General features: G+C 32.2%; 1 protein-coding gene across 2 annotated transcripts in view; it reads right to left on the bottom strand.

Moving 5' to 3' along the window:
* Window positions 1-16443, bottom strand: part of LOC143080445 (phosphoenolpyruvate carboxykinase [GTP]-like) — a 38744-nt gene that overhangs the window by 11314 nt on the left and 10987 nt on the right. Inside the window, exons 1-8 of one of the 2 annotated variants that reach the window (XM_076256291.1) lie at window positions 15367-15557; window positions 8942-9109; window positions 6764-6885; window positions 4497-4681; window positions 3768-3971; window positions 3115-3302; window positions 2471-2600; window positions 952-1163 (exon numbers count right to left, since the gene is read on the bottom strand). In XM_076256291.1, coding sequence (XP_076112406.1) covers window positions 952-1163; window positions 2471-2600; window positions 3115-3302; window positions 3768-3971; window positions 4497-4681; window positions 6764-6885; window positions 8942-9109; window positions 15367-15492 — 1335 coding nt within the window. In that variant the 5' untranslated portion in view covers window positions 15493-15557. Of the gene's footprint in view, window positions 1-951; window positions 1164-2470; window positions 2601-3114; window positions 3303-3767; window positions 3972-4496; window positions 4682-6763; window positions 6886-8941; window positions 9110-15366; window positions 15558-16443 lie in introns of those variants that run through there. The other variant, XM_076256292.1, reaches the window with a different exon arrangement.

Genomic DNA, 16443 nt, shown 5'->3' on the forward strand with positions numbered 1-16443 from the left:
CTTTTTCTCTTCACTTGGCGTTCGTCGTGTGATTTCGTCTTTGTTAACTTTTACAAAATTTCTCAGTCTCTGAAACTATACTGGGTCAAATGTTATTGAACATATGTCTTTCAGCGAGTTGTCTGATAGTTTTGCTTAAACTTTGCAACAATTACCATTGGTGTATCTAATTTAAATTAAAACATAGGGATAAAACGCAAGTGCTGTCTATTAAGAAATGCCATGAATAACGAAAACCTGATGTGAAAAACATGTCTAATCTGACATTGGACTCGGACTTCTTTTAAAATGAGTTTTACTGTGTGTATGCTTCATACATGTTTCTTTATTCTACATTTGTTAGAGGTATAGCGGGATCTCACAAAACATGTTTAAAACCGCCGCATTTTTGCGCCTGTTCCATGTCGGGAACCTCTGGTCTTTGTTAGTCATGTATATTTTTTTTAATTTAATCTCATTTATATGTTTTGGAGTTTAGTGTGACGCCCATTTTCACTGAACTAGTACACAGTTTTATTTTGGGGCCAGCTGATACCACCTCCGGTTGGGGGTTTTCTCTCTGCGTTGAAGACCCATTTTTGACTTTGTATGTTGTCTGCTCTTTGGTCGGGTTGTTGCCTCTTTGACATATTCACTGTTTTCTCTCTCAATATTATTAGAATGTTGAGTTCTACCTAATGTCCATTCATGTAAAAGCAGTCAAATGACTTCTTACAGGAGTTATCGACCTTATATGATGAATTTTCTCACTTGCATGTTCGCCTGTTATCTTGAAATACATGGTAAATAGAGGAAACTTTTAATAGTAAAAATTACCAGCAAGACAAGATCTATTGATTTCCATAGTTCTTTATTCCCCCTCCCCCTTAAATTCCGTCAAGTTTCTTTTCGTTTCCGTTTCCTTTCCGTTTTCTGTTTCCCCAGTTTAGCACCACCCGTAAATAACATTACCTTGTCTATTTCATCTTCCATGCCTTCCCAGAAGAATCCTCCATCAGCAGTCTCGGCTACATTGGTAAATATTGAGTTTTTCTGGAATGTCTTCATGGCATTAGGGTTGGTTTTAAAGTTTGTACCTGGGGCTACACCAAAGAATCCAGCCTCAGGATTGATGGCTCTGAGGGTACCTTCTTTGTCAAACTTCAACCATGCAATATCGTCACCTGTAATAATAAACATTATTCATTGATACAGAACAGATTTCCCTATATCAAAACTAGCCCTTGGTTTTGGTTATGATAACAGAATTTCTCACAATTACAGCTGATGGTTATAGGTGATGTCTATTTTCAATGGACAACAACAATGTTGAACCAAAAATTTTAGGACTTTTTTCCATGCGACAGGTTGCGCAAAATTGTCAGATTTTGTATAGATTTGCATGGAAAAAATCCAATTTTCTGCAGTAAAAAGAAAACTACACGATAGAATTTTAAGATAAAATGTGAGAAGATAGCTCTTATAACATGCTTTCAGATAAGAAAAAGAAATAGAGAGGTCACCAGACTTGTTTTCTTGCTACATACTAAATTAAGTAAATTCATAACGCTTTCTATTATAAAATTACCTTATCTGAGTTATCTCCCCTACTTTGGCAAAGTTAAAAAATAAAGAATCAAACTCAAATATTGTGTTTTAAGAAAACACAGCCGAAAATATGATAAAACTCACAATTTTCTATATTTACATTAAAAGTCTTACACATGAATTACATACATGATACTTCTCTCAAAATATGCACATTTCATTATTGTTATCTGCTACTTCAAAATCCAAAATGGAGGAAGACTCCAGCTATTATTTTCATCTGTTTGCGACCATAGTTTATTGAATTTTTCATATTTTGTCTTCTGATATGTCATTAGATAAATGATTCAGATTCATGTATTTTTTTATGTATTATTTATGACCTTAAATTGTCCCCCTTTCGTTATTTAATCAATATGTTCTTAACCTCCAGTGGCATATAGACTGTAAAACCTACCTACAACTCTTGACTTTGTACCCTGGAATTGATGGTTTAACATGGCAAGGTTTGTTTTACCACAAGGACTGGGGAAACATATAGACAGTGAAACATACCTACAACTCTGACTTTGTACCCTGGAATTGATGGTTCTAACATGGCAAGGTTTGTTTTACCACAAGGACTGGGGAAACGTAGAGACAGTGAAACCTACCTACAACTCTGACTTTGTACCCTGGAATTGATGGTTCTAACATGGCAAGGTTTGTTTTACCACAAGCACTGGGGAAACATATAGACAGTGAAACCTACCTACAACTCTGACTTTGTACCCTGGAATTGATGGTTCTAACATGGCAAGGTTTGTTTTACCACAAGCACTGGGGAAACATATAGACAGTGAAACCTACCTACATCTCTGACTTTGTACCCTGGAATTGATGGTTCTAACATGGCAAGGTTTGTTTTACAACAAGCACTAGGGAAAGCTACTGTGAAACCTACCTACAACTCTGACTTTGTACCCTGGAATTGATGGTTCTAACATGGCTAGGTTTGTTTTACCACAAGCACTGGGGAAAGCTGCACATATGAATTTTTCTTCTCCCGTCTTCTCATTTTGAAGTCCCATAATCTAAAAAGATAAAACATTATGATACAAATTTCATCTCTTAATAACAAGAGTGCACACAATAAAACTCCTCATCTGCTTATCATGATTGAATTTATGATAAAAGTCTTAAATATAATTATAACATCACAAATGATCCAATTAAATCAGGTTGTGGTAAGATAAACCCTATCCGACAACATGCACACCATGCAATCATTCAGTATACCAAATACATTTACAGACTCGACAACGATAACTTAACCTTGAAAACTGATCTATGAAATGAGGCTAAGTTAGGTAGACTCTATAAATAGATATGTTGACAATGCAAGGAGCCCTTATATACCAAATATAGTTACCCTATTACTCATAACATTGTGTTGGGTCAACATAATTATCTCTCAATTATCTGGTATAAAACCCAAATAGATATAAGAAGATGTGGTATAAGTGCCAATGAGACAATTCTCCATCCAAGTCACAATGTATAAAAAAGTAAACCATTTTAGGTCAAACTTACTGTTCAAGAACTTACCAACATATGTTCTGCCAGCCACCCTTCATCTCTAGCTATAACACTGGCTATTCTTAGGGCAAAGCATTTCTTTCCCAGTAAAGAGTTTCCACCGTACCCACTTCCATATGACATAATTTCTCTCTGTTCAGGTCTGTGGGCTATCATGATTCTCTCTGGGTTACATGGCCAATGGTTTATAACCTTTCCTGTAAAACAAAATGATAATTAAAGCACTCACAATTAGAAGAAATATTGCTTTTCTGTCATACTTGTGAACCATGTTCAAAATACTTACTTTATTTGACCTTTTAAAGCTCTGCCACAATTTACTAAATAAATATTGTCTTTACAAAACTATAATTTATTTATCCTTGCCTGCTTTACATTTAATTGTAAATATTTCATGCATATGCGTAACTAAAATGAATTTAAATATATCTAATAAGAAGGCTTTGCAAAGAAGGTTGCCAAAAATGAATGGCAGGATAATTGAAAAGTCACTCTATATGAACAATTAAGATAGGGACAGAAAGGTGGAGGTATAATAGTAAAAATATATCGAAGTTGATGTACTACATCACCTACAAATGGCTATTTAACACATGATTTTTGTATGAATTAGACATTTGCCATGGTCTAACCTAAAATGATATTTTACAAACAATACTTACTCTGGACAGGTCTAGGACAACCAACAGAATGAACGCACTTGACAAAATCATTATCTCCCAAAGTCTCCCAAACGTGTGGTGATACACGAGTCATAATCTTCATACAAAGTAATACATAGTTAGAATCAGTCAGCTGTATACCAATCTTACTGATGGGACCTCCAATAGGTCCCATACTAAATGGAATCACAAACATGGTCCTGCCTAAAAATAAAAAATAATTATAAGTTCTGAAGATAATAGGCAAAAACCGTAATTTTCTGGCATTCAATTGTTGAAAAAATCGTCACTTTGCTCCTTAGGACTTTTACATGTACATGATTACAGTTATTCTTTGTGTTATTAATCATTTTTGCATTTAATATATTTAACCTACCTCAAATAGTTATTTAGATAACAACCAATGCTGCAAAAACATTAAAATTCAATATATAAAGGGCAATAACTACAAAACAGGATTATCAAATTTTGAGAATAGGTAGACATTTTCATCATGATAAATTTTAGAGATATTATTTAAAACTGAAGATTGACAACTAAGTTCTATTTTTAGACATGACAGCAATGTTGGTTGATCAATCCAGATGAAAATCACAGATTAACAATGAAAACAACCAATGACTGCTGAGTCACGTGATCTATCATGTCATCTGGTTAATATCAAGGTGAAGATTAATCAATGACAGTTGTTACTTGTTGCAGTTAACTTTTTATATTTGATATTTTTACCTGCCATACAGCCAGGATATCTGTCATTCATCTCTTTTTCCATGTCTGGCTCTGAAATCCATTGTCCCAAAATACCTTTGACACCTTCCCTAACATGGGGGACTGTATCATACTTTTCTTTTGTTGATATCCAGGTCTTGGCCTCTACTCTAGCAACATCAGCAGGGTCAGTTCTACACAAAAAGCTGTAATAAAACAATACATAGGACTTGTCATAATTTGCAAAATTGTTTAAAATTGCTAATGAGGAGGTAACATCTACAATGAACTGTATAGCTTTCTATGCAAGAGGCTGTTATGTGTGTTCACTTCTGAAATTCAAAGAAGGAACATTTTTATAAAATAATATCTTTCTAGCTAGTGAGATAATACAAAAAACAGCATGAGAATGGAAAAATGTGCTTCTTTTTTAGATGCAAGCATAAAAAATTTTGCACAGTAATTATAACTCCATTATAAATTTGTTGGGGGTCTTTTAAACTTTGAAATAAATACAAGAAATATAGACATACTTTCGGCTGTTGTCTGCTCTATGGTCGAGTTGTTGTCTCTTTGACACATTCCCCATTTCCATTCTCAATTTTATTTATATTAAACATCGATGAAAATGTTATTTCCAGCATTAATTTCTTTAAAGAGCCTATTCTTGATTATTCAAAGTTAACATGGCGACAAACAATCATCATTCAGAAATTTCAACATACATTATTTACTATTTATATGTATAATCTGTTTGTTTTTTACTAGATACACTAATGTCTTGTATCAGTTTTGCTTTCATTAAAATCACAAGGTCAAGCAAAAATCTTTTTTAACAGAAAAAGTTCACATGAATGTTTTCAACCACAAAAGAATGTCACAGTACAGGGAAGCAGAACAGGATGGAGATAAAAGACTTTGTCCTTGACTTATAAATTGAATGAATTTTTAATAATTGTATACACGTCCACCAATAATGAATGTATTCAAACGAAAAAGTATGTATATATAATATGTTAATTATTCATTGCAACATCAATACATCTTCTCTTTAATCAGTATTCAATCAGGAGGTGGTACCTACATGATGTAAAATGTTTATTAACAAATTTGTTCTACTTCATAACATATTTTTAATTGGAAAACTTAAATTAGGCCATTATTTTTCTCATTTGAATTTCTGTGTCATTTGGTCTCTTGTGGAGATTGTTTCATTGGCAATCATACCACATCTTCTTTTTTTATATTAATACAATAATTGAAGAAAAATCTATTTTGTTATACCTGCATGATAACATAAATCAATTCAATATATAATCAAGACATATTTTTAACATTCTAATTGCATTTCTACATCAGCCTTCTCCATAACAGTTAGTGAAAATTTTTGCTTCATAAACAATACACAGTAATTATACTTCTATTGAGTCAATTTATATCCATCATGTACATTTATTTATATATATCTATATATATCATTGCATAGTCAACACTGTATGAGTTACTTCCCTTTTGATATTCTCTTTACTCAAATCATACAAAATGTCAACTGAATCAGACTTATCACTGGGTTTGTACTTATGGGTGCTATATGTGGAATAGGATATTTTCACCCTAAAATTTTGGTGAGGTTTATGTTGCTCATAGTTTTTAGTTTTATATGCTGTGTACTGGTACTGTTACATTTGTCATCCATTATTTTTGTAAGGCATTGTAAGTTTGTTTTTCGACTATTGAATTTAACTATCCCTTTGGTATCTTTTACCTTTCATTTAAAAGTACCTAATTTTAAAAAAAAAATCTAAAAGTACCTAATTCTAAAAAAAAAATCTAAAAGTACCTAATTCTAAAAAAAAAATTAACAAATAATCAGGCAAATTGATGTAAATATAAATAAATTGTATTTCTATATATATTAGATAATGTGTTATTGTCAATGATAATAATCATTTGAAAGCTTTATGGCATTGGATTTTGCGATGCAACTTGACTCAATTTTTTATAAATGTTTTCATTTTTTAAGATAAAAATCAAATAGTCTAATAACGAAACCAAAATAGAATACAATATGAAAAAAAAATATACATTTGCAAACTTGGAAAGAAGTCTGAATTTTTAATTATTAAGGATAAACTTTGAATATTCATGAGTAAACTTGGAAACTGTTGATAACAATGCATCCAATACTCAAAATCATAATCAGTTCTACGGATATTTTTCTATAATCATCTATGTAATTCTGTTACGCTAGATGGGAAAAAGTCAAGGGCTTAGGGCCATAACCTTACTTGTTCTCATATTTGGGGAGTGAAGTAAGAACTCCTCTTTCTAACAATTTGTGTATGATCTCATCGGCTTCTCCTTGTGAACCATCGCAAATGTACAATGCTCTAGGTGCACAAATGTCAACCTAAAAATAGATGCATATTTTTCTTAAAGGAAAATTAGCTTTTTAATCACAAATAAGAGGGCACACATATAAAAGAGTATGTTCAGTAAGACCCCTTTTTGGCCCCAAAATATAGCAGTTTTACAAAATTATGAAATTGTTATCTTTTAGCTATTTATTGGAAAGTAGAAGGCTTCTGCTACATAAATATAGGCTGTTTTTGACAATACAATGTACATATATCGGGAACTAGCATCATTAAGTCATGCTAAATTACTGAAATCTTCACAATTTTAGCATATTAGTTAAATTTTAGACGGTTTTCGTCTGAAATGAAAGTGGCCACATTCGTGTTCATTCATAATATTGAAATGTAAGTTGTATTTGATGATAATACATAGCATATATAAAGGTTGAGGATGAACACGGATGCGGCCACTTTCATTTTAGACAAAAACCATCTGAAAAGTGACATTTTTTGGCATATTTGCTAGATTTTTCATATTTAAGCTTGAATCGGAGCGTACTTAATGACTTAATCAGTTAAAAACTTTCACAAAAACTAATCACATCAATTGAAATAGACACTTAAGTGTTTAAAAAGTGTCAAAAATCTTTCGTCAGATGAACCTGAAATTTGAGGCCAAAATCGACCCTTACCTGACCTACTCCTTTCAAACTCAGGTGCAGTCAACAAATAAAGAGATTGAAGTGAAAATGTAATCGAAATTCAATAATAGTTCAAAGATATGCAGTCAAGAAATTGTTCTAAAACTTGAAAACATTATTTTGTATCATATTCGAATAGATTAACCTTTAACTTCAATTATGCTGTATAATTGTTTTCCAAAAAGCAAAATTTCAATTATATTTTCATCAAAAAAACTTTTGGTACTAACATTTTACTTAACTTAGGCCAGGATTTTTTAATTTGTTGGTTTACGGATCCGCCGACCCGATTTTGCCGATTTCCAGAATAAAAATAAAATTGACATACTTTTTTATTCCCGCGGACCCTAACAAATGCATTATCCCTGAAAAATAATTAAAATATTCTTTTTTTATGAAATGCTTGCATTAATCACTAACAAAATTGATAACACTTTTTGTAGTGAAAAAATAAAACTCCAAGTTTACATTTCTAAAAATAGACAAAGCAATTATAACTGACCTTGAAATGTCAATTGCGCAAATAATTTTGCAAAACGAAACCTGTGTTTAAAACCAATTACACAATAAGTTTGTTTCCCGTATTTGTCATCAGTCCGTAAGATGCATCATCTGATAGAAATAGACCTGTCCAAATGTGGACAGGTGGAAGACATCAAGTTAAAGTACTGAATATTAAATGATCATTTGGTTTTTTCTTGTTTCATACATAATAAAAAATATCGTCCATTTGGATAAAAAAACGGGAATGCAGGACAACAGATTAACCCGATATTCTCGATTTTCTCGTGGACGAGTCTATTACATGTTTGACGCGTTTGTTGAAACTTATTTTTGTATGACGTTTTTACATTTTTTTTCTTTATCAGTTTTTGTGCTTTGAATATCATAATTCACCAACAGGGGTTTCATTATCTTTCATGTTGACTGGTACTTTCCATGCTTCTAGGTGGTACTTTTCAATTTATTCCATGAATATCTTATATAAAAATTCCTACATTTAGGCGGTACTTTTCAATAGCATAGGAGGGTAAAAGTACCGGGTACCGCCTCCTAATGAATGGCCTGCACCAAGTTTTCTGGAATTGATTAAGAGCTAAGCGAATCTGTTTTTCTTGTTTGTGAAATGATGATTTTATTTCGTCTTTGTCCATGCACCCCCCTTTTTTATGGGAAATTATTAGAATGTCATGCGATGTTTATGACAGCTGAGCAATAAAATTTCATCAAATGAAATCTAAGAAATGATGACAAAATAGTATAAGAAACATATTGTTAGAAAGATATTTATTTTGCATATTTTTCTGTCTTGAAAGATATTTTTTTTTCTTTTTTTTTCCGACCGACCGACCCGACCTTTTCATCTGGAAAATCTGTAAACCAACAAATTAAAAAACCCTGGCCTTACCCATTTTGCAATAAACTTCTGACATTTCTTTGGAAGTTTATGGAAGTCTCCCTTGGCAATTGGTATTGGTCCAATATGCTGGACTACAATGTTATGGACCTCATAAAATTGGGTTTCCTCTTTATCAAACACGCTGGTCATTTTGTGTTCTCTGCGTTCTCTGGTCGTCTACAAAATAACAAATTTTTATTACAACTAAGGACAAGTCTAGATATCATTTAAAATATTCCAGACCTATGTTGTACAATATAATTACAATGCACTGTTACTATGACAAACACCTTAATCAATAAGTCAGCTTAAGGGCATACGATACAGTTACAGGGGAGGTAATGACATTGCTAACGTAAAATGTTATTTTCGCGACGTCAAACTATGACATATCGGGAAAAGATGCATTTTTCGACTATTTTTTATCATTCAAACTGATTTAATTTAAAAACGAGTGCAATAAAACTGTAAATAGAGGATTTTTTTTAATTTTGATAAATATACAGCAACAAAATACAATTTTTTTTCTTAATTCATGACCATTTAATAAATATGAGTTATTTCTGAATAAAAAATGCATAATTTTTTAGGATACTTATAAAATACAAAAATTACAAATTATTTTACAAAAAACAATTTGTGTTTATCTTTTAAAACAAAAAAGTTATGGTTTTCTTACGAAAGGGAAAATACGGCCACAAATCCGAATTTTGAGCAAATATACAAAATTTCGACCTCATTTAACTCAAAAAGTAGCACATGAAGGTATATTTTTTATTACATATTTGATTTAAGCAGGCAAAAACTAGCCTATATTGAAATTTTCATCAACTTGTAAATACGGGATCAAAACTGTATCGTAACATAACATAAAATTTGTAATCTACAAAGGATCAATTCCTATAACTATATGAGCTAAGGATTTAAATGCAAAGGTTTACCATAAGTCACTGGAGTATAATCATAAAAATAAGAATATGTGCTATCATTTGATTACTAACAACATGAACAACACAATGAAACTTAGGTAAAAGTGATCTATGTTATTGAACTGTGTCGGAATGTATGGAATTTATTATATGTAAGAGGTTCTAACATATTACTGACATATCATTCAAAACTTAACTTTTCTTAGAAATGACCTTCCGCTCACCGGTAAGACTTGACCATTGAAGCTATTCAATTGTAAATTTTTGGAAAATTTATTGTACTGAACAAAGCAAATACATTGTTGATATTGGATTGTTTAGAAATAAACACCTGCACTTTATTTATCTCATTCAAACATAAAATTTTAGTCACAATAACTCCCACTCTGAAATATTGGTATTCTATCTTTGGTTTCTGAGAGATATACAATATATCATAGGACTTAATCAAATTCTGAGAGACCTTTATACAATGAGACTAGGGTAAATGTATATGCCATACATTGAGACTAGGGTAAATGTATATGCCATACATTGAGACTAGGGTAAATGTATATGCCCCTGGCTCCTGTCCACTGACAATGGGTGGCATAATAATAATTGAGCCAAATCATGTCAATTTAATCAAGATTAAGTTGATCAAAGTTTGCTAAAGTATGAATATTTATGTACAATAGTTGCAGTTTTTAAACTTTAGCAAACAGAACAATTCATATTATAAGTGAAAACAAGAAGGTGGTAAATAAAGTAGATAAAAACACTGGCAAAAAAAGCAGATTAAATCCATGGCAAGCAAAATATTAAAGCACTGGCAAACAAAATGCAAATTAAGCACTGCCAAATAAGAAAGCAAATTGAAGCACTTGCAAATAAGAAAGCAGATTGAAGCACTGAACCACTGGCAAATAAGAAAGTAGATTGAAGCACTGGCAAATAAGAAAGAAGATTAAAGCACTGGCAAATAAGAAAGCAGATTTATTCAATGGCAAATAAGAAAGCAGATTAAAGCACTGGCAAATAAGAAAGCAGATTGGAACACTGGCAAAGAAGAAAGTAGATTAAAAACACTGGCAAATAAGAAAGGAGATTAAAGCACTGGCAAATAAGAAAGAAGATTGAGGCACTGGCAAATAAGAAAACAGATTGAAGCACTGTCAAATAAGAAAGCAGATTAAATCCATGGCAAGCAAAAGATTAAAGTACTTGCAAACAAAATGCAAATAAAGCACTGGCAAATATAAAAAAAAGTAGTTTAAAGCACAGACAACCATGAAATCAGATTATTCAATGGCAAAAAAAGCACTGGCAAATAAGAAAGAAGATTATAGCACTGGCAAATAAGAAAGCAGATTGAAGCACTGGCAAATAAGAAAGAAGATTGAAGCACTGGCAAATAAGAAAGCAGATTTATTCAATGGCAAATAAGAAAGCAGATTAAAGCACTGGCAATTAATAAAGCAGATTGAAGCACTGGCAAATAAGAAAGTAGATTAAAAGCACTGGCAAATAAGAAAGCAGATTGAAGCACTGGCAAATAAGAAAGTAGATTAAAAGCACTGGCAAATAAGAAAGCAGATTACATCACCGGCAAATAAGAAAGAAGATTGAGGAACTGGCAAATAAGACAGCAGATTGAAGCACTGTCAAAATAGAAAGTAGATTAAAGCACTGGCAAATAAGAAAGCAGATTAAAGCACTGGCAAATAAGAAAGCAGATTGATTCAAAGGCAAATAAGAAAACAGATTAAAGCACTGGCAAATAAGAAAGCAGATTAAAGCACTGGCAAATAAGAAAGCAGATTGATTCAAAGGCAAATAAGAAAACAGATTAAAGCACTGGCAAATAAGAAAGCAGATTGATTCAAAGGCAAATAAGAAAGCAGATTAAAGCACTGGCAAATAAGAAAGCAGATTTATTCAAAGGCAACTAAGAAAGCAGATTAAAGCACTGGCAAATAAGAAAGAAGATTAAAGCACTGGCAAATAAGAAAGCAGATTGAAGCACTGGCAAATAAGAAAGTAGATTAAAGCACTGGCAAATAAGAAAGAAGATTGAAGCACTGGCAAATAAGAAAGCAGATTGATTCAAAGGCAAATAAGAAAGCAGATTGATTCAAAGGCAAATAAGAAAGCAGATTAAAGCACTGGCAAATAAGAAAGCAGATTGATTCAAAGGCAAATAAGAAAGCAGATTAAAGCACTGGCAAATAAGAAAGCAGATTTATTCAAAGGCAACTAAGAAAGCAGATTAAAGCACTGGCAAATAAGAAAGCAGATCTATTCAAAGGCAAATAAGAAAGCAGATTAAAGCACTGGCAAGTAAGAAAGCAGATTAAAGCACTGGCAAATAAGAAAACAGATTTATTCAATTGCAAATAAGAAAGCAGATTACATGTAGCAATGGCAAATGGTAGTTAAAAAAGATTAAAGCAACTGCAAATAAGAAAGAAGATTAAAGCAATGGCTATTAACATTGAATAATAAAGCAGATTAAAGCACTGGCAAATAAGAAAACAGATTTATTCAATTGCAAATAAGAAAGCAGATTACATGTAGCAATGGCAAATGGTAGTTAAAAAAGATTAAAGCAACTGCAAATAAGAAAGAAGATTAAAGCAATGGCTATTAACATTGAATAATTAAGCAGATTAAAGCAATGTCAAATAGGAAAGTATATATATAAAAGCACTGGCAAATAAGAACGCAGATTAAAGCACTGGAAAATAAGAAAAAAGAGCAAAGCACTTATATATAAGAAAGCAGATTAAAGCACTGGCAAGTAAGAAAGAAGATCAAATCACTAACATATAAAAGAAAGCAAATGAAAGTACTGGCAAATAAGAACGCAGATTAAAGCACTGGAAAATAAGAAAAAAGAGCAAAGCACTTATATATAAGAAAGCAGATTAAAGCACTGGCAAGTAAGAAAGAAGATCAAATCACTAACATATAAAAGAAAGCAAATGAAAGTACTGGCAAATAAGAAAGCAGATTAAAGCACTGAAAAATAAGGGAAAACTAAAGCACTAACATATATAAGAAAGAAATTATATGCACTGGAAAACAAGAAAGAAGATAAAAGCACTGGCAAATAAGAAAACAAATGTGACCTAGCATATTAGAAAACAAATGTGATAAGGCAAATAAGAAAGCAAACTTAAGTGCAGCAATTTCAGCAAAAATGTAGAATTAAAATGAATTAATAAAATGCATCAGTTATAATGCACTTCATGAAAACAATCAACAGATTTAGTTATTCACAAAAAAAAGGAGTTATATGTTCAAGTTACATACATGTACACTCATAAAATAATTAAGGGCTAAACCACATCAATAAATCATTGAAATAAAAAAAAAAATAAGACAAGTATTTCAACTCTACCTCATGACAAAATATCCTACAATACACAACAGTACTGGAGAAACTACATGCCTTTCAGGTTAACAAAGTTGTACTTTTTAATCACAAGCTTGCACTTGAAATATCAGACTGATTAATTTGCAGAAACCTGAATTAAAATGACACTGTATGTGCATAACCTAAACAATTTACAACTCAAACTGTCAGACAAAAAAGAAATTCAGTTCATGTATAAGATTTGACAGCCAGGACAAAAGAAATAGAAGCAGTACAGATATCTAGTACACCCTTTTTTCAGTTAAAAATAAACTGCGTTGTATAATTGCCAGTTCATTAGTACTAAGTTTGTGTACATTCCATGCTGGAGAGTATATATGAATTATGATGTATACAGATAAGTCATAAGTTCTCTGTTCATCAACTTCTATAATTATCCAACACAATTTCTGATAACTCTTGTTTTTATTCATTATATAAACGTGATACAAAAAAGTGCCTAATGTTCAACGAACTAGATATCATTGAGATGGGAGCCATCTCTGTGGGCCCCGCTGTCAATAACGTGGGGTAAATAAGTTGTATGGATAATCTGATATGAAGCATTATTTGAAGTTATTACATAGTCTCATGTGTGATTTTGATCTAAGATTTTAAGTTAAAACTGATAAATATTCTCATCTTACTTCCATAGTATAATAGTGATATGACTGCATGATGTGAACTCATTGTTTACTACTCTAAGGTGACTTCTGGATATATGGATTGATGTTTGAACAATATGTTTAAAGGTGCTGCCCAATTGATATTTGTCACATATTTTTAGAATTATGCCTTCAATATATTATGACCCACCAAGTATAAAGTATGAAATATTAATGGTTCTCGAGAGGTAGAGCGGACACAATTTGTTAAGAACAACGAACGAATGGACAGACCGACAGACTGATCTTAGACCTAGGATGCATACATTATGACACATTCTCTTGTGTTGGTTAATATATATGTTAAGTTGAAAATGTTTGTCAGGTATAAAGTATGAAATAATAACAGCTGTCCTCTCAAAATATAATGTGGATCAAATTTGTTAGCGATGGACAGACCAACAGACAGACAGACCTTTGACCTAGGAAGTGGTGCATACATCATGACACACCCTCTGGTGTTGGTTAAAATGGATGTCAAGTATAATATTTGAAATCATAACGGTTCTCAAGATATAGAGCGGACACAATCTTCACCACAGGACACAGGGTTGTCAACTGAAACCAAAGTTTTTTTGACGTTGACCTTTGACCTAGGAAGTTGTACATACATCATGACACGCCCTCTGGTGGTGGTTAAAATGTATGACAAGTATATACTTTGAAATCATAACGATTATCTAGATATGGAGCGGACACGATCTTCACCACAGGACACAGGATTGTCAACTCGAAACCAAAGTTTTTGACCTTGACCTTTGACCTAGGAAGTTGTACATACATCATGACACACCCTCTGGTGGTTGTTAAAATGGATGTCAAGTATAAACTTTGAAATCATAATGGTTATCTAGATATGGAGCGGACACGATCTTCACCACAGGACACGGGGTTGTCAACTGAAACCAAAGTTTTTGAACTTGACCTTTGACCTAGGAAGTTGTACATACAACATGACACACCCTCTGGTGTTGGTTAATAATCATCTTAAGTATTAAGTATGAAATCATAACGGTTCTCTAGATATGGAGCGGACACGAAAGTGTTACGGACGGACAGACGGACGGACGGACGGACAGACTGATCACTATAGGGCGACCCGCCGTCGGCGGGGCCCTAATAAGTACAGACATTATACATGTTATAAAAGTGTATAGCTTTTTTAGCGATACCAACTTGTTTAAAATCTCATTCCATCTTTAAGTATTTTTAAAAAAGCGTCACTTAAAGAAAACAAATTATCTAAATAAAGTAGCCCCAAATAACCTGTAAATTCTTTTGATCTTCTTTGAACAGAATTCTTCCTTTATAAAAGTTTATGTAATGAAAAAGTTATTTTTGTTTTATTGAAAACATAGATCCCCAATAATAATATCCAAATAACAGAGAACTTTAAAATTAACTTATTTATAGTTTACATGGCCCACAGTACAGTTACTCTACCGTGTCAATTCTCTCAGCTAGATTTTCAAGCATATCTGCTCCAAGCCATGGCATATATCCATACTGGGAACCCATGTCCCACGTATCTTCAGGAGCATGTCCATATTGTTGCTTGAATAAATCCATTTTCTTGCTTTTATAAACTATTCATAGCTGCAATCAGCTGGTCAAAATGGCTGAAAATGGATCAGGACTTACACGATTTGTCAATATAGGATTTGACACTCTGACTTTTGGTGTATATTAGGAAACTATTATTTGATAAAACACAACGCAAAAACTGTCATATACTCCATTGTCAATACAAAATATAAAAGTCATCAACCATCACAAAAAAACAAAACATCTTTCATCCACAATATAATCTTGAACTTAACCTAGAAGAGTAAACATTTTCCACAATATAGTGTAGAACTAAACCAAGTAGATAATACTACAGAAGTATACCAAACACAATAAAGAGGTAGATATAATGTATAGGTGTTTCACAAGTACTTACAGAAAACATAAATAATATACATTGCATCTATAGCTTGTGAAGGGTACATCACTCATGCACTTCATTCATAAAACATTGACCTGTTTTCTGTATTTAAACAGCAGTATGCACTTGTTTTTTTTCTGTCAGAATTTCTCTCCTATTGACTCAATGTATAAAAAAAAATGTAAAATAAAAAAAACCTGAACCTACCTACCCTTTTTCAAAGATGTAACAGGAAACACACATACTATTTATTTTGCCTAGGGGAGTTGCAATCTAACAGTTTAGAATTGACCAGGTTCAAAATTCTTCAATATTGTTGTTCAAATTGAAAATATCTATACCATTAGACAGTCACATGCAACTGTAAACTAGAGTATCTTGTCTACATTATAAGCTGTGTTTGAACCATATATTGAAAGTCTCATTACAGTGTTAGAAAGTTGTAAAAATTCTAAAAAGACTTAGTATCATTATCCCAATGGGCAAGAAAATACTACTGTGCCACCTAAACATGCTAAAGACTGTATGGTTAAACATATAGTTTTTAACTTTTATGTCATTTACCTTAGATCTCTGGTGGAGAGTTGCCTAAA

This window comes from Mytilus galloprovincialis, chromosome 6, assembly GCF_965363235.1.
Source record: "Mytilus galloprovincialis chromosome 6, xbMytGall1.hap1.1, whole genome shotgun sequence".
NCBI lineage: Eukaryota > Metazoa > Mollusca > Bivalvia > Mytilida > Mytilidae > Mytilus > Mytilus galloprovincialis.